Here is an 18,876-nt window from a genome sequence, read left to right as displayed (position 1 = left end):
GTTTGACTTATGGAGAAAGAGGGAGAGATGATAAGGGCAGAAAGGAGGGAAGGAGAAATGTCACACTCAGGGGAAGGGGGATAGGCAGAGAGTGAAAAGTTAAACTCATGGAGAGAGAGAGGGAGAGAGATTGATTGAGGGATCCCCAGGAGACCTCTCATCATTGGGCCCTGAGTCCAGGGCTAAAGAATCAGGCCTGGTAAAGCAAAAACAAGCCAAGCACAAGGACATGGAAATTATAAACAACATGGACTCTGTGAATCTACAAACTTCTAACAACTTTGCCTTACTGAAAGTTTCCAAGCCACAGATGGGGCAATTTCAGAGTAAGTGCTAGGCCATTTCTATAGCATTACTGGACATCAGATAACATTTGAGAACAGCACTGAAAAGTGGAACTAATTACCTTTGCCTTGGCCCATGGAAACTTGGGCACCAGCTGGCCTGCACGTACTCACTGAAAGAGGAGGAAGGGGGCTTCTTAGAAAGGAGGAGTTCATGTCACCCTCTTCTGAGAAAAAGTGAAAGTCATGTTCAGATGATCTTGTGGTTGGCCCCAGCCCCAGGAACAAGCTGTGTCAGGGGAGATAAGATAGGTGCTTTTCGACCACCATCCAAGTTTGTTAATGACATACATCAATAGGGGTATTGCCAATTAGAAATTAAGTATGTAACCACAAACAATCGACAGCCAATCAATTAAAATGCCAAAGGCAACTGCCAATCTAAGTAAGCTAAGGAACTTTTTCATGCAAAGATGTGGAAGTATAAAAGAAGCTATAAAAGAGAAGTTAGGGTGCAAACTTGGAGCTCCACAGACAAGCCGGCATCAGGGAGTTATCTCTGCTCACATGTTTGCCATATACCATTGAATTGTATAATCTTGCGAGTTGCATTTGCTTTATTTCTCATTAAATTTACATCTTTAAACTACATCAAAAGTGTTTGTCGGTATGGTTATTCAAAAGCAGTGAAAGGGTCTGCAGCCCCCATTCAAGATGTTGGTTGGGAGAGAGAATGAGGATTGGAGAAGAGGAAGCATGCAGGAGAAAGAGAGAAAGGAATATTGTACTGGAGGAGAGAAAGGAGGAAGAAATGTTAGACAGGGAGGGGGACCAGAAAGGAGGAAGGGAGAGAGAAATGTTACGTTGGGAGGGAGGAAAGATGACTCAAGGAAGAGAGAAATGTCAGATCCATAGAAGAGTGATGGAAGGAGGGAGCGATAGATGTCAGACTACTGGAAGGGGGAAGGAGAGAGATATGCTAGACCATGGAATGGGAGGTAAAGAGGGGGGAGAGAGATGCCAAACTGCGGAAAGGAGAGACGAGAGATGCTAGATTGTGAAAATGTTGGAAAGGAAGGAGAGAGATATCAGCCCACTGGGGGAGGAGGGAAGGAAGGAGAGAGATGTTGGACCACTGGAAGAAAGGAGGGAAAGAGAGAGTGATACTAGACCATGGGAGAGCAGAGAGATAGGCAGGGAAAGGAAGACATGGAAAAGTAGATTTTGAGAAGAAAGCAGAAAAATGGAAAAAAGTTGAATGTTAAAAGTTATTGCCAATGAAGGATGTAGGGCAGAAAGTGAAGAGAAAAACAGCTAATGGATAAGAAGGACCTGGAAACACAGTTAAGAGCACAGACAGAAGGAAGTGTAACCAGAGACTGGAAAGGAATGATTAGGAAAATAAAATCACCAGACAACAAAGGTAGGAAAATTATTTTATTTTTAATTTAATGACCAAAATGTATCAGTTTTGAGAATTTATATCTCCTATCTATATTTTGTACTATATTTATCTATTTTTCTATAGCATATTTTAAAGTCATCTGCCTTGATCTCTTTGAAAAAACCAGAATATAAATTGTAATTAAAATTCCAGTGCAATAGGTGAGACATTCTAGACACTAGGGTTATTTCTGCTGCTGCAGAAGGAATCCACTCCAGATTTTTCAATGTGCCTCTGTTGTACTTCACTGGGCTCTCTAGCTCCACCTTCATTTCTTTCCTTCTGCACACATGCCTGCAGGAGTGTTTGTTCTGCTCTCCTCATTTTATTATTTTTAACTCGATGTAATTTAGTGCTTGGAGCAAATTTGAAGCTCTGCCTGCTTGAGAATTCACAAACTTCGATCTGTAGCTGATAGGCCGGAGTCTCATTACATAGTTTCTCTGGAGGCCATTTCCACTGCATAGTTTCTCTGGAGCTCAGGGCTGTCCCTGAGGTGGTTTCACCTGCTGTCAATCAGGGGTTGAGTGCAGGCTGTTATGCACTCTTAGGAAGCTCTGTGGTGTCTCGCAGGATGTCAGCTACATCAGTGTGCCTCCATCCATCCAAATGCGCATCCGTTGGTCCGCAGGGGTGGAGGTGTAGTCAGAAATAGGAGTCTGGCAGCCTGAAGATCAGCTTTACAAAACAATTCCCAGCATTGTGGTAGTGAAATTTCTCATCCAGCTACTGTGAGAGAGCTGAAAGCAAATTGCAATACAGAGCCTGTCAGGTCACAGTGAGTACACAGGCTGACAACCTGAGAGAGACATCGGGAGAGGTTGAAAAAGTGGTGTTTTGAGGGTTTCTGGTTGTTCCCCTGAGTTCCTCTCCTGGAAAATCCTAAAATTGCCATTTTTACAGTTGGGAAAGTAAGAAAAATATTGCGATTTTGGCATAAATGTTTTGATGGCAACCATCTTGGATCTTTAACTATCTTTTTTTTTTCTAAAGTTCCCTGCTTGTTCAAAACTGCAATTTTTGCCTGGACACCTGCTGGAATGGAGTCCCTAGGCTCTCCTCATGTGGATTCTTGCCAGGGTTGCACAAATTTAGCATTTTTAGAGCATCCTTGCGCCGCATGGCACAGCGGGGGAAGGGGGGGGCTACAGCATCCAACTTAGCTCCTTCAGCAGGTGACCAAATGCTCAGCTAGCCTAGTAGTGTGGCCATTGTTGCTATTGGGGCTCGATACAGCTGGTACTTCCTTCAGCCAGGCTGCAGAACATCAGCAGCCTAAGAAACGCAAATGCAAATCATCCAAGGGTGACTTTATGCCCCAGGATCTGGACACTTTTTCTAAATTTATGAAATTTTTGTAGTCAGAGTTTCAGAATAAATGTTCTCCTCCTGAGCAGTCTCAATCCACCTCCGCAGCATCTCTTAGTGGCACGTCCTTGCCTAAGCATGCAGCGGCTTTTGTGCTACCTGATCCTGATCTGGGGACCCAGATAAGAAAATAAGAATCGCTACTGCTGGGTCAGACCAGTGGTCCATCTTGCCCAACAGTCCGCTCACGCAGCGCCCTTAGGTCAAAGACCAGTGCTCTAAATGAGTCCAGCCTCACCTGCGTACATTCCAGTTTAGCAGGAACTTGTCCAACTTTGTCTTGAATCCCTGGAGGGTGTTCCCCCTATAATAGACTCCAAAAGGGAGTTCCAGTTGTCTACCACTCTCTGGGTGAAAAAGAACTTCCTTAGGTTTGTACAGAGTCTATCCCCTTTCAGCTTTAGGGAGTGCCCTCTCGTTCTTCCCACCTTGGAGAGGGTAAACAATCTGTCTTTATCTACTAAGTTTATTCCCTTCAGTATCTTGAATGTTTCGATCATGTCCCCTCTCAGCCTCCTCTTTTCAAGGGGGAAGAGGCCCAGTTTCTCCAATCTCTCACTGTACGGCAACTCCTTCAGCCCTTTAACCATTTTAGTCACTCTTCTCTGGACACTTTCAAGTAGTACCGTGTCCTTCTTTATGTACGGTGACCAGTGCTGGACACAGTACTCCAGGTGAGGGCGCACAATGGCCCGATACAGCGGCATGATAACCTTCTCCGATCTGTTCATAATCGCCTTCTTGATCATTCCTAGCATTTTGTTCACCCTTTTCACCGCCACCGCACATTGCGTGGATGGCTTCATCGACTTGTCATTCAGAACTCCCGAGTCTCTTTCCTGGGAGGTCTCTCCAAGTACCTCCCCGGACATCCTGTATTCGTGCAAGAGATTTTTGTTACCGACATGCATCACTTTACACTTATCCACGTTGAACCTCATTTGCCATGTCGATGCCTATTTTTTGAACTTGATTATGTCACGTTGCAAATCTTTGCAATCCCTCGGTGTCTTCACTACTCTGAATAACTTCGTGTCATCCACAAATTTAATCACCTCTCCAGATTGTTTATAAAGATGTTGAAGAGCACGGGTCCAAGCACTGAGCTCTGCGGCACTCCACTGGTGACGCTCTTCCAGTCCAAGTATTGTCCATTTAGCCACACTCTCTGTTTCCTATGCTCCGGCCAGTTTTTAATCCACTTGAGTATTTCACCCTCGATTCCATGGCTCGCAATTTTCTGAAGTAGTCATTCATGTGGAACCTTGTCGAACGCCTTCTGAAAATCCAGATACACAATGTCGACCGGGTCGCCCTTGTCTATCTTCCTGTTTACTCCCTCAAAAAAGTGCAGCAAGTTCATCAAACACGATCTGCCTTTGCTGAAACTGTGCTGACTGGCCCTCATCATCTCGTGTCCGTCAAGGTGATCAATGATGCAGTCCTTTATCAGCGCCTCTAACATCTTTCCTGGATCTCCCCTCGAACCTTTTTTGAAGATTGGCATAACATTTGCCACCTTTCAGTCTTCCAGAATCCTTCCCGATTTGATTGACAGATTGGCTATTAGTTGAAGCAGTCCAGCTATAGTCCCTTTCAGTTCCTTGATGACCCTCGGATGGATGCCATCTGGTCCTGGGGGATTTATCGCCCTTAAGCCTATCAATCTGCCTACATACCTTCTCTAGACTGACCGTCAACCCTGCCAGTTTCCCTTACTGATCGGTGAGCAGGTACAGTACTTCCTGGAGCGAGAGATCAAGGGTTGTGTGCTGGATCTGTGGATCCCTCTGGAGTCTTGGATCCTGTGGATGATCCTACTGTCCTGTGCTTGTTTAAGTTCACGGCTCTACCGGACCTTATTTCTGAGTCATTGCACAAATTGAATTTAATCACTCAACCGGCTACGTCCACTTCTTCCACCTGGCTATGTGATGTGCACTCGCAATCAGCTACCTTTCCCTGACACTCTGATATGAGTGTTCTGATCTAGGGGCAGTTTGACTCTCCAGAGGGTTCTCTGAAAATCCCTACTTGTATCCTTTGGTACAGGAGTATTAGCAGCTTTTGCATCAGCCCAGGGTGGATTCTTTGGTGGTGCAGCTGACTAAATGCACTTCTCTCCCCAGTGAGAGTGGTGGTATGTTAAAGGACATGCAGGACCACTGGGTGAATGTGATTCTCAGGAAACTTTTTTATGCAGCTACTTTAGATATCAAAGCTGCTATGGCGATAACTTTTGTGGCACGTGCTGTCTCTCTCGACTGTGCACCCTGGAGAGTGAGGCAGTGGATCCCCCTACTCAACTTCTATTGGCTGGGACAGATATGGTGGATGCATTGAATGACCCCCCATGAGAGTTTTGGCAGAGGTGTCAGCGTTCTCCAGTCTCTGCCCGCCGAATGCTCTGGGTTCGACAGTGGACTGGTGATTCCACTTCCAAGGCTACATTTAGTCTTTTAAAGGGCAGTTATTGATTGGCAAAGGTCTGGACGACCTAATGGATTCTATGATGGACTGTCGCCCTAAGACTCTGTCCAATAGTAGACCTAAACCCTCCAGGAGTTTGGTTCGCTCTAATTTTCATGGCTCGCTGCATTCCAGGCTGTATGCAAATGCCACATTGCAGAGATTTTCACAGGGCTTCCAACGACACTATATTGGCTAAAGGCATTCCCAGCCTTCCACCTCCCGTTCTGTGCCCTCTGCCAGAAAAGCTCAATGATGCCAGGCCGAGGGATGCCCCTCTATGGATAGGGGCCAGCTCTCAGCATTTCATCCTGCCTGGATGCACAGTACGTCCGAACAGTGGATCATTTTTATATCATCTGTTTTATCTTCAAGTGACTGGAGTTTGTTTTTATTTTAGCATTGGCAGATGTTGCATATTGTCCTCTAGATCAGATACCTACTGACATTGTGGTTAGAATTCCCCATTTATGGACTTCAGCTGGCAGTACATGTTGTCTAATTTATCTGTAATATATTGCAGGCATTTATCGATAGAGGTTTCTGTGGCTCTCTTCACTTCCATAACTATTTGTCACCCATGCCATGCCAAACTCACTGACAAACTCTTCAGCATCAGTATCTGCCATCTTTGAGTCATGATGGCACGCCGCCTTCTCTTTGAGCTGCATTTTTCTATCATAGCCAGATCAACCATCCACAATACAAGTAGAAATCCTTTCTGAAAGATAATAGCAAATACTTTGGGGTAACAGAGCAGGGGTGCCCAAATAGTCACCAATTGGGTAACGCTTGCTCAAAGAAAACACATATACAAATTTTTATTTGATAACAGCCCACAACTGAGTAACCCTGGTCTAAGAATCTCTCTCTGCTTACTCTGCCTCTCTTTGGTTATATCTAGAAACAATCTAACTTTACAATTCAGAAATACTTCTTCCCCATATCTAAAAAAAATATTGAAGGAGCTTTTCTGTATCAAATCACCAAAGTGGCCAACTCAGAATCAGATGAATCTATGATAGCTAGAACATTCTACATATCCATCAAAGTTCCTTCAAGATGATGGCAAGGAGTGAATCCAGGATACTGGAGGAATAGTTTCAGATGGAATCTTTAATACATCCATTAAATACAATTTAAATACATCCCTAGCTGGAATCAGAGTCAGTCCTGAATGACCTGAGGCTCCCTTGGGATTAGAGAATGACATGGTGAGAAAATTCATCACCATTCCCATTCCCATGGGAAACAATCCTATCAGTTCCCGCTAAGCTGCGCTGGGGTGCGCTGGCGCACAAAATATTACCTCGCAGCGCACAAGTTTCTCGTCACAGCGCACACAGTGTAGAGCACAGTTCTTCAACCGCCGGTCCGCAAACAAAATCTTGCCGGTCCGCGAAGGATTCGGTCCCCGCCGCAACGAAAGGCCGGCGTCAGCTGACTTGCAACTTCCTGTTGCAGTCGCTGTGCCGGGACTCCTGCCTTCGCCGGGACTCCTGCCTTCCACCGCGTTTGCCTCCTGCCTTGTCTCCGCACCTCCAGACCAGCAGCGGCAGCTGTGTATGCTTTTAACTTCGGCACAGAGCTGCCCCTAATCAATAGTTTAGCGCGGTTTCATAAGGCAGCCTCGGGGCCTTTGCTAGGCCGGCCCACATCGCATCATCGAAGCGGGCCGGCTATCAAAGGCCCCGAGGCTGCCTCATGAAACCGCGCTAAACTATTGATTAGGGGCAGCTCTGTGCCGAAGTTAAAAGCATACAGAGCTGCCGCTGCTGGTCTGAACTCTTGGGCCGCTGAAGGAGGGCAAAAAGCAGCTGTCCTGGAGGTTTCCCTTCCTCTCGCCTTTACAGGTTCCTTTTTTCCACCTTTTTTTTTTTTCCTTCAAACGGCAACGGGCCCCAGCATCGACATCAATCAAGTAAGTTCCACTGTCAATCAAGCGGTTCTGCTCGGCCAAAGCTTCCCCTGTGACATGAGCCACCCTCAGGGGAAAGAAAGTGACCCACAAAGGTGAGGGGAAGGGGGGCAGATGATGGAAGTTGGGGGGGGGGAGAGAGAGAGAGAAGGGGCAGATGATGGAATGGAGGAGATGAGAGAGAGAGAGAAGGGGACAGATGATGGAAGTGAGAAGAAGGGAGAGAGAGCAGAAGGCAGATGGATGTCAATTGAGAAGGGAGAGCAGATGCTGAATGGAAGTGGGGAAAGAACACATACTGGATGGAAGGAGGAGATAAATAAAGGGGGAAGAAAATAGTAAGATAATGGAGGGGTGAGGGAAAGGGGTGACAAGCTGTGTGTAGACACAGTGAAAAGAGGGAAACGGGACTAAATAGTAAGAAAGAATTTAATTTAGATGGAGGCAGAAAATAGAGAAGGAAGACCAGAGAAGAAAAGGGAAGAGAGAGCAGAGAATGATCAGATCTGAGTGGAGGAAATGAGAAGAGAGATATGCTAAAAACCACAGGGGGGAGGGAAGGATAGAGATGCCAGACCATGAGGGGAACAGAAGGAAGATGATGGATGCTAGACCAAATTGGGGGGTGGGGGGGGGCAGGAGGAGAGATGGCAGGGAAAGACAGACAGTGAATGGAAGGGGCAGATGCTGGACTGAAGAGACAGAGAAGGTTATCATGCTGCTGTACCGGGCCATGGTACGCCCTCACCTGGAGTACTGCGTCCAGCACTGGTACTTTAAGAAGGACACGGTACTACTCGAAAGGATCCAGAGAAGAGCAACTAAAATGGTTAAGGGGCTGGAGGAGTTGCCGTACAGCGAAAGATTAGAGAAACTGGGCCTCTTCTCCCTTGAGCAGAGGAGATTGAGAGGGGACATGATAGAAACATTCAAGGTACTGAAGGGAATAGACTTAGTAGCTAAGGCAGGGAGAACGAGAGGGCACTCTCTAAAGTTGAAAGGGGATAGATTCCATACAAACGTAAGGAAGTTCTGTGGTAGAAAGCAACATATTTATTTGGCTCATAACTTGCTGGCGCCCGATATTTTTAGCTCACAGTGAAAAAAGTTTGCTCACAACACCCGCCCGCTTAGAGGGAACACTGTGTATGACCCTCAGGCCTTCTACACCAGCATTTTTCAATGCAAGGCTTGAGGGTCAGTGGTTGTGCCCATTCATACTCTGATTCTTCCTTCTCTCCTTAAAGAATGACATGGAGATGATTTCCTGCGGTTATCCGTGGGGATGGTGATACATTTTCTCACCATGTCATTCTCTACTTGAGGTTTATACTCACTGGTCACAATAAGCTGAACTGATAGGGTATTAGCATGATTATTAGCCTACTCTCATTGCCTTTTTATCCGTTTGCCACAATGAGGTTGGAGTCAATATGATTGGACTATATATCCTATCTACATGTTGCCTTTATAAAAAAAAAGTGTAATATATGCCTTTATGCCTTGATAAACTCAATAGCCTTTTATAACATCACTATCCACTGCTGTCATGTCATAAATATGCATTGTTTTATTTTTACATGTAGTCCTGCTAGCCAAGAACTCCTTGGAAACCTGTCAGAAGCAGAAGTAACTGATAAAAATCTGTTAGGAATGAATGAAATAAAACCTACATACCAATGTCACATCACTCAAGGTAATTACTACTACTACTAATACTACTACTATTTCTCATTTCTGTAGCACAGAAAGGCGTATGCAGCATTGTACATTTAACATGTAATAGACATACCCTGCTCAGAAGAGCTTACAATCCAATTTGGACAGACAGACAGTACATATAGGGATTGGGGAGTCATTTGCAGGGGAATAATAGGATGGATAAAGGTAATTTTACGGTAAGTGGGAATTAGGAGTTGAAAGAAGCCTTGAAAATGTGGGCTTTTAGCTTGCATTTGAATACTGATAGAGATCAAGCTTGACATAATGATTTAGGCAGTCTGTTCCATGCATACATACAGCAAGATAGAAGGGACAGAGTTTGGATTTGGCAGTGGAGGATAAGGGTACGGATAGGAGGGACTTGCCTGATTAATGGAGTTCACGGGGAGGAGCATAGGGAGAGATATGTATAGATATATATATATATATTTATTTATTTATTTATTTATTTTAGCTATTTATATACCACCTATCAAAGTTATCTAAGTGATTTACAATCAGGTACTCAAGCATTTTCCCTATTTGCTCTAGTGGTTTCACAATCCATCTAATGTAGATTGGGCCAAGGAAGATTGAGTGACTTGAGCACAAGATGAAACAGGGGAAACAAAAGCACAACTCAAAAGCACAGAACTAGAGTGGAATTGTCCCAATCAGAATGGTGCGCACCAAAGAAAGTGTCCTTCAACTCATCTGATAAATTCAAATGCCTTTATTGATCCAAAGCCTCATAAATTCATCCAATGACTCAATGACCCGACATGCACATGTTTCGGCCTAACCAGCCTGCCTCAGGAGTCTTGTGAGTCCTTGACGGGTGTATTAGAAAAACCGTACAAAATATAAAGATACATGCACCCTCTAAACGAGGCTGCTAAATATGTAGTCGTAAAGCAGTGAATGTCACGACGACCGGTCATCATGACATTCACTGCTTTATGACTACATATTTAGCAGCCGCATTTAGAGGGTGCGTGTATCTTTATATATTGTATGGTTTTTCTAATACACCCGTCAAGGATTCACAAGATATGAGCGGAGGAGAGAGAGTAGTCAAAGATGGCCCCAAGGTTATGAGCTGACAAGACAGGGAGGAGGAGAGTGTTGTCCAAAGAAATAGAGAATGGGGGGAGGGGGAGGTGGATTTAGGTGGAAAAATAAGGAGCTTAGTCTAGCCATATTTAGTTTTAGATTGCGGTGAGACATCCAGGCAGCAATGTTAGACAGGCAGACTGAGACTTTGGCCTGGATTCCTATAGAGATATCTGGTACTGGCACAGGCTGTTTAACATATTTATAAACCATATGGGAATGGGTGAGGTAATCATAGACTACTGTTTTTCCACTTCTCTTTTGTCCTCCCATCCTAAAAGCTCTTTCTTCAGGTACTCTCCCATTTTATTAAAGTCCATACATTTGAAATCTAGCACTTTCAATTTCATGTGGCCGCTCTCCACTTAAGCTGTTATATCAAACCAAATCATTTGATGATCGCTACTTCCCAGGTGGGCACCCACTTGAACATTAAAAATACTCTCCCCATCCAATATCGCTTTTTCCCTTGTGGGTTCCATCACCATTTATCTGAGCAGAACATCTTGAAAGGCATCCACAATCTCCCTACTTCTTTCCGATGGAACTTTCTAGTCCGCATCTGGCAGGTTGAACACCCCCCCCCCCCTCACCCCAACAGCAGCACCTTTCTTTCCGAACTTTTGGATATCTGCAGTCAGATCTTTATCAATTTGTTGCGATTGAGTTGGAGGTCTGTTGACTACACCCCCGTAGATAAAAGTTCTATCTTCCCTTTTCAGAGAGATCCATATTGTTTCTTCCTCTCCCCTGGTCCCTTGCTTAGATATCGATCTTTATATAGAGTGCTATTCCTCCACCTTTTTGACCATCTATGTCCTTCCTAAAAAGATTATATCCTGGTATATTTGCATATTCACTGAACCATGTATCTGTGATAGACTCAGACCTGGATATTGTTGCTAACATTAGGGCTTGCAGATATGAACTTTGTTGTTTAGAATGTGAGTGTTTGTAGTGATTGCTTTCCAGCTATTTTTTCAGTGGTGGTCTCCTTTTTTTGTATATTTTTCCAGGTGTTATGGAAATCTAAATCTTTACAGAACACATGCTGCACTCCCCCTAAGTGGTAGAATCAGTTTCAATTTCTGCAGGGGTCACGTGATGCAGCCTGCTTAGCTGGACGTGGGAACGGAGAGCTTCCGCTCCACTGACCCAAAATCTGCGATTCAACCTGCTCACTCCTGCTCCCCTCAGGGTGATTTTCACTCCAGCCGGCTTGGGGCACCTTCCCTGCGCTGCGGGGACACCTTCTGGGGGCGGCTGTCGCGTCGGGTATGCCCATTAGAGCGGCCCGAAGGACTCGGGATAAGCCTCTGCCTGCAGCTCCCAAGATGGAGGCGGAGCACGCTGCTTTTACGATCCTGGCCGGGGACTGGATAGCGGACATCACCAGGTCTGTGTCTGCAGCGCTGGCGGATCGGCTGAACAAACTGCAGTCGGCTGTGGACGAGGTGAATGAGAAATTTGATTCCCACAGCCGACGTTTGCTAGAGGTAGAACAGCGGGTGTCCGATCAGTAGGACACGTGCATGGGCCTGGCGGCACAGATGGCGGAGCTCCGGAAGACGACAAGGGAGCTGGAGGATAAGCTGGAGGAGCAGGAGAATCGGAAACGGTGAAACAACCTGCGCCTCGTTGGGCTCCCGGAGACGGTGGGGGGCCAGGACTTGTATAGAATCTTCTCTACCTGGCTACCTGCTACACTGGGTCTGCCTGCAGATGTGACCCGCTATGGCTGCGAGAGAGCCCACCGTATTGGCGCTAAACCCGCAGATGGAAGGAGGGTGCGCTCAACCATTGCCCTCTATAACAACTGGAGGGAGAAAGAGCTGATCCTCCAGGCCTACCGTAAGAAGAGGGCTCTTGAATTTGAGGGCTCCAGGGTGTTGGTCTTCAATGACTATTCCGTGCGGGTTGCGGCCCAGCGTAAACTTATGGCACCATTCTGCACAGACCTACACAACCAAGGAGTGCGGTTTTCGCTGGTGTTCCCGGCCAAGTTGAGAGTCTGGCATGATGGCGCAATCCACACCATGTCTACGGCTGAGGAAGCCAGGGCCCTGCTGGCGAGGCTGCCCGCCTGAGCTGACTACTGGGGCGTCTGATATCTGCATCTCTTCTTATGCTCTGGAGAGGATTATTTGGGTGAGAGGCTTATCCCGAGTCCTTCGGGCCGCTCTAATGGGCATACCCGACGCGACAGCCGCCCCCAGAAGGTGCCCCCGCAGCGCAGGGGAGTTGCCAAGCCCAGATTGAACATGCTAAATTGAGGAAGAACTGAGTTGGGGAAGTCTACTCCTCCACATTTAGTGGGCGGCAGCGTGGGCTGGCAATTCTGTTACACAAACGGCTGCCATTCACGCTGCATAAACAACTTCTTGATCGGGATGGGAGATACATCATAGTTCAGGGGGAGGTCTGGGGCCTGTAACTTATATGCTCCGAATGTTTACTGCCATAAATTTTTTTCTACAATCTTGTCCTTAGTGTCCGCCTATCCTGAGTACCAAGTGATCCTGGGGGGAGATCTCAATATCACGGCGGCTCCGGCGGTGAACTGTAAACCTCCTAGGGCTAGACTGAGGGATCATGACAACAAGGGCGTGGGCTTCTTGCTGCAACATTTGGACCTAGTTGATGTGTGGCGAGCCCTACACCCTTTTGACTCTGAATTCACCTTCTACTCCCATGTTCACCAAGTTTATGCCAGGTTGGATTACCTCCTCCTCGATAAACGCTTGTTCTCCTGGGTTACTAAATCTGTGATTACTGAAGCTACGATCTCTGATCATGCGATGGTGGGGCTTACCCTGACTTTGTCTAGGGGTCAACCAGCTTCCTCTTGGAAATTGTCCCCGCACTTGTACCATGACCCCGAGTTTCGAACTTTCTTACGGGCAAGATGGGTAGATTACCAGGCTACTAATGCTACTCCGGAGGTGGGTCCGGTGTCCTTTTGGTAAGCGTCTAAGGCGGTTATGAGGGGCCACATTATAGCCTATTCGGCTGCTAAGCGCAAGGAACGAGACGGGGAGCTTTTGAATCTTACTCAGCAACTACACGGGTTCCGTAGGGTGCATATAGCTACCTTATCCGAGTCGGACCGCCTGGCATATCAGGGGGTAAGGAAGAGGATAGAGGCCCTGCTCCTTCAACGTGCGGAACAGTCTTTCTTCTACCAACGTTATAATCTCTATCGCTGGGGAGGCAAGGTGGGGAAACTTCTCGCAAACTTGGTTTGTCCCTATAGTTTCCAAGTTTCCAAGTTTATTAGTTTTTAATATCCCGACCATCAAGCAAATGTCTGGCCGGTTAACAATATTTTGTAAAGGCTAAAAATTTATAAAACGAACTGAACGTAAATGATATAGACTAGACAAACTAGAAGGTGAGGGTAATAGGGGAAGGAGGGGAGAAGTTACATAATTTAGATGAGAAGGAGAAAGTGGGGAGGGGATAGAACGAGAGGGATAAGGTAGCATTGTCGAAGCAAATACTTACTCGCGGTAAGAGGCAGAAAAAGAGAAATAAAAAAAAATAAAAAAGGGGAAAAAAAGAGAGATGAAAAGGGATGATCTAAGTTCAATCGAAAGCGTCTTGAAATAAGAAGGTCTTTAAGCCAGTCTTGAATTTGATTAAATTTTGTTCGTCACGTAGGTATTGTGGAAGAGAGTTCCATAATGTGGGTGCAGTTACTGCAAAGTTGGTTTTTCGGGTGTAATAGAATTCTTTTAGAGATGGAATGAAAAGAAGTTTTTTGATCAGTAGATCTTAACGTGCGAGGGGAACATTGTGGGATTAGTAGTTTATCAAGGAATAGAGGTTGATGGAAGAGTTTAATTTTAAAGGAAAGTAAGATGATTTTGTAGGTGATGCGGTGGGTGATAGGGAGCCAATGAGCCTCTTTAAGGAGAGGAGTAACATGTTCAAATTTACCTTTTTTGTATATTATCACTGCTATTCGAGATGCCCAGGGGACCCGGCACGAGGGGGAGACGCAGATAGCTGATCAGTTTGTACAGTACTACGCAGCTCTCTACAGGCGGAGGCCGCTGGACAGGGATGCCCTGGATGCTTTCTTTCAGGGCCTTCAGATTCCCCGGCTGGACGACGCCCAGGCTGCCTCCCTGAGCCAGCCGATCACTGTGGAGGAGTTGAGGGCCTCTGTTAAAACTCTCAAATTGACCAAAGCGCCTGGGCTGGACGGGTTTGGGCCGGAATATTATCGAATTCTCCCTGATTTGATTGCACAACCCCTGTGTGAGATGTACAATGCGGTAGCGGAGGAGGGGGGAGCATTCCCGGAGAATATGGCCCATGTGGTCCTGATCCCCAAGCCCGGCAAGGATCCGGATTTGGTGGGTTCCTTTCGGCCTATCTCCCTCTTGGACCAGGATATCAAACTTTTGGCTATGACATTGGCGAGCCGATTGAACCGTTTTCTTCCGACCCGTATTCACACGGACCAGGTTGGTTTTGTTCCAGGATGCAATGCCTCTATGAATTTGATGAAGGTTTTGGGGGCCATCCATGCTTGGTCGGGAATGGGAGGATTGGAGGCGGTGGCGGGTCTGGACATGGAGAAGGCATTTGACAGTATTTCATGGGAATACCTTTTTTGGGTTTTAGGTCGGGGTAGCTTCCAAGGGTTGTTTTTGGCTTGGGTGTCTGCTTTATACACGAATCCTAGGGTGCGCCTTCTGATTAATGAGGGACTCACCATGGACTTTGGGCTTCTTTTTCTCCTGGCTATTGAGCCGCTGGCTGCTAAAATACGGCAGGATGTGGGTATCCAGGGGATTCGGGTCGGTGGTCAGGAGTGTAAAATAAGCCTTTTTGCCAACGACATCCTGCTTTACTTCGATCAGGTCATCCCCCATTTTCCAGAGCTCTGGATGTCCGGGCATTTGGAGCACTTTCCGGTCTGCAAGTAAACTGTAGCAAGTCAGAGCTCTTGTTATTGGGAGGTGGTCCATCGGCACCGTGGCATGCCTTGCTGCCTATTCCCCCTACAACTAAACCTATGCGTTATCTGGGCATTTTTCTTAGTACTGACCTAGCTACGCTTTATTACTCCAATGTCAGGCGTCCCTTGGAGGCCATTGGGAAGTTATGTCGGGCTTGGCAGGACTTGCCGCTGGGCATTTTGGGGCGGGTGGCCTTGGTTAAGATGGTTATGATACCAAAAATCTTGTATCCTCTGCAAACTATGCCGCTTTGGCTTCATCATCGGGACGAGCTCTATTTTAAAGCAACTATCTCGCGTTTTATTTGGAGATCTAAGGCTTCTCGGATAGGGCTGCTTAAACTTACTCTGGATAAATGTTCCGGCGTTCTTAACGTTCCAGATATTCAGATGTATAACGTAGCTGCGCTGTTACGATGGATTCATGAAGGGTATACTGGGCACACTCGATATTCCCCCGAGGCGTGGATGGAGGGCTGGTGTTCTCCCTTTCAATTTCTGAATCTCCTTCAGTTCCAAACAGACCCGGCGCGTCGGTATCAGTCTTGTTTCCGCTTTCTTCGACCGTTTAGGATGGCGTGGCGGTGGTGGCGGTGTAGACAGGGTTTGCCTGGGGCGGTCTCCCCTTTCGTGCGCATGGAGGGCAATTCTCAATTTCTGCCAGGCTGGGGTCGGACGGTGTTCCGTGATTGGACGGCTCGGGGTTGCGTGAGTATGGGCCACTTGTTAGAGTTGAGTCTCGAGAGCTTCCCTTCCTTTCAAAAGATTAGGGAGTGGTGGGATCTCCCTTCCCGACATTTATTCTCTTACTTTCAACTTAGACATTACTGGGATGTTGAACGGAGAGGCCGGGAGGGGGCTTGGGTTAGGGGGCACCTGGACACCCTTTTTTCTGTGACTCCTGTGTCTGCTAACACTCTGGCTTACTGGTACCGTCTGTTGAAATCGTCCATTCCCGTGTCTGTGCTTGCTCCTTTGCGCTCTCGCTGGGAGCAGGAGCTGGGGCTGAGTCTTCCCGAGCCGCACTTTTTGGCCTGTTTCAAGACCCTTTACACCTACACTAAATCCGCTGACTTCCAGGAGCTTCAGTTTAAGATCCTTCACTGAGCCTACTTTACTAAGCAGCGGGGGGCCCGCTTGGGGCTTTGGGATAGTGCTCTCTGCGTAAAGTGCAAGTGTCAGGCCGGTACTTACCTTTACTCCTTCTTGGAGTGTCCCACACTGTGTATTTGGGGGGATGCTTCTGGAGCGCGTCGTACGCTGCACTGTGGAGTGGGACTATGGGTTCCTCCTCCTGGGTTTGCAGACCTCCCTCCAGGATCAGGGGTTCACTGTCCCACAGTGCCGTTTCTTTTATAACGTTACCCTTCTAGTTAAGAAGTTGATCTTGACTTATTGGATGTCGGAGGATTCGCCTTCGGCGCCTCAGTGGAGGAGTAGACTTCTGGAGATGGCACGATTTGAGGTTCGGTCTTATGCCAGATCCTCGAACCGAGACACGAGGCAGTATGTTCGCTTGTGGGAGCGACTGAGGGAGTTGATGGAGGTCTGAAGGGTTACTCAGGACGGGGGGTGTACTGCCACTTCCGCACTTTATGTTCTCTTTTTCTTCTTGTTCTTTCTTTCACCCTATTTCTCTTTTTTTCTTTTCTCCTTTTTTCTTTTTTCGTCCCTCCTCTCTCTTCTTCTTCCCTTTGATCAATATTCTGCCGTCTGTCAGGTCTAGCTTCTGGTGGTGCCTTGGGGATGGGTTGGGGGGGCTGCTATGTTTGGGAGTCTGTCTGTTCTGTGATATGGCGTGGCTGTTGGTGTGAGTGTGTGAGTGCACGTAGGGGTTGGTCCCCTTTGGGGACGTCTATATATAAAATGGTGGAAGGTTATGACGTTAGCTCTTTGCTCTCTAGCACTTTCGTGTTTTGTTGTGCTATCCCTGGGTGTTCTGAGATCTGCCCCGTAGTGCTTTCTCGTTCTGCTGTGCTTCTGGGGGGCTGCTCTTCTTGTTCTAGAAGCTTTTCTGTGCTTTTGGTTGTATTTACACTCATGCTTTGTATTCTGTTTGAGTCTGGTTGTAACCTTTTTCACTTTCAATAAACATTTGTTTTAAAAAAAAAAGTTTCAATTTCTGCAAGCAATCTGAACAGAAGTCTTGCTGATGCTCTGCTTCTGTTTCTTATTGGTTCACTTAAACTTAATTTCTTAGTGGCTTCAGTGCCTTGAGACCCCTCCCCAGTGGTCTAGTGTAAGAGAAAAGGATGCAGTCCTGCAAAGCCGGACTGCAGCTTCACAGAGTAACTCTGTTTGATCTGTGAAGCCAGCCTACTGTGTGCCACTTCTGAAAGTACTTGGGGTGCCTACCGAGGAGTTTGCTGACTGGTGACCCCACAGACACAGGTATCTGGGGATGGCTGAGTGCATCTGGACAGAAACCCACCCAAGTTTCAAGGCGCAGGCTGCCTTTCCCGCCTCCAAATGCAGGAGCTTCAGACTTCACCCCTCCCCCCCTCAATGTCCTGTTGGGCTGGGGAGCCAGCCTGGATCAGTGCCTTCCAAAGAAAATCTCTTCCAGGGGCTGTTCTGGAGTCTGATGCAGTTCGCCTACATTCTAAGTCTGGGGACTCTTGACACACCAGTTGTATGGCTCCCCTAAAGCATTTCTTCCGACTCCACTCGTCTGACACAACTGGTGAGTGTGTCACGGCTTTTTTGGTCTATGGCGTCTGTGGCAAAGCTTCCTTTCAGGAGCTCTGTCTGGCCGTGCAAAATTTTGGCAGTTGTTACCATGCAGATTTTCTGTTTCTTCTGTCATCTCCTGTATTTAATTTGGATCCAGCTCCTGCCTTTGTTGAGACTGTTCTCGTCAGCCTCCCTGAGCATCCAGATTTGGAGGTTCTGATCCTTCTTCGCATTTTCAGTGGGTTTTTGTCCACCTCTTTACGGCTGATGTTCTGAAAGAGCTCCATTTGGGTTTTTCACTTTCCAGGCTTTGGTCCTGGTCCGTTCTCCTGTGCCTTTTCAATTCCATCCATAGCTCCTGGGACAGGTTTCAGAACAATGTAATCCCCGGACAGTGTTTTCCGATCTGCTACAGCTATGTTTGAGCTTTATCTCCTGAATCCTGGTCTTTGGCAGGTCTGAATAGTCTCAGGTAGATTCTGCCAAGGAACAGGTTTCCAGCGTGCAGCCCTCCCTAGTGCTGGGGAGTGAAGTTTCAGATCTCTCAGGATTGCAGGAGGCTGTTATGATACAAAATAGTCTTTTCTAGCATCCTCAGGTAGCTGAATGGCAGTGGCCACTTCATTTCTGGCACATGCCTGTCATACTGGCCTGTGCAATGTGTCCTCTGTGGTGGTGCATGCCTGTTCTTCACTGGTGTGGCTGCTGTGCCAGGCATCCTTTATGGTCTTAGTATATATTCTGCTGGTGCAGAGTCTGAGCGTGGTCTCTTTGGACCTGTCTTTGGATGCGGATGCTGCCTCATCGGTTCCCCTTCAGTGACCATCCTTTCAAGGGCTGGATTCTTATCGGTATAGATCGGGATGACCTCTTCTCAGGTGTGATGCTCACCGCCATACATTGCTCCCTGTAATCCAATTTCACTGGCCATTGGGAG

At 47.0% G+C, this 18,876-nt stretch overlaps 1 protein-coding gene across 5 annotated transcripts in view; it reads left to right on the top strand.

Moving 5' to 3' along the window:
- Nucleotides 1-18,876, top strand: part of UBE2U (ubiquitin conjugating enzyme E2 U) — a 355,232-nt gene that overhangs the window by 325,221 nt on the left and 11,135 nt on the right. For all 5 annotated transcript variants that reach the window (XM_033918277.1, XM_033918287.1, XM_033918269.1 and 2 more), the window contains one exon: nt 9,070-9,179. In XM_033918277.1, coding sequence (XP_033774168.1) covers nt 9,070-9,179 — 110 coding nt within the window. The remainder of the gene's footprint in view (nt 1-9,069; nt 9,180-18,876) is intronic.

The sequence above is a fragment of the Geotrypetes seraphini genome, chromosome 1, assembly GCF_902459505.1.
Source record: "Geotrypetes seraphini chromosome 1, aGeoSer1.1, whole genome shotgun sequence".
Lineage (NCBI taxonomy): Eukaryota > Metazoa > Chordata > Amphibia > Gymnophiona > Dermophiidae > Geotrypetes > Geotrypetes seraphini.
Note: the sequence above shows the minus strand (reverse complement) of the source record. Positions and strands in the feature narration are given on the sequence as shown.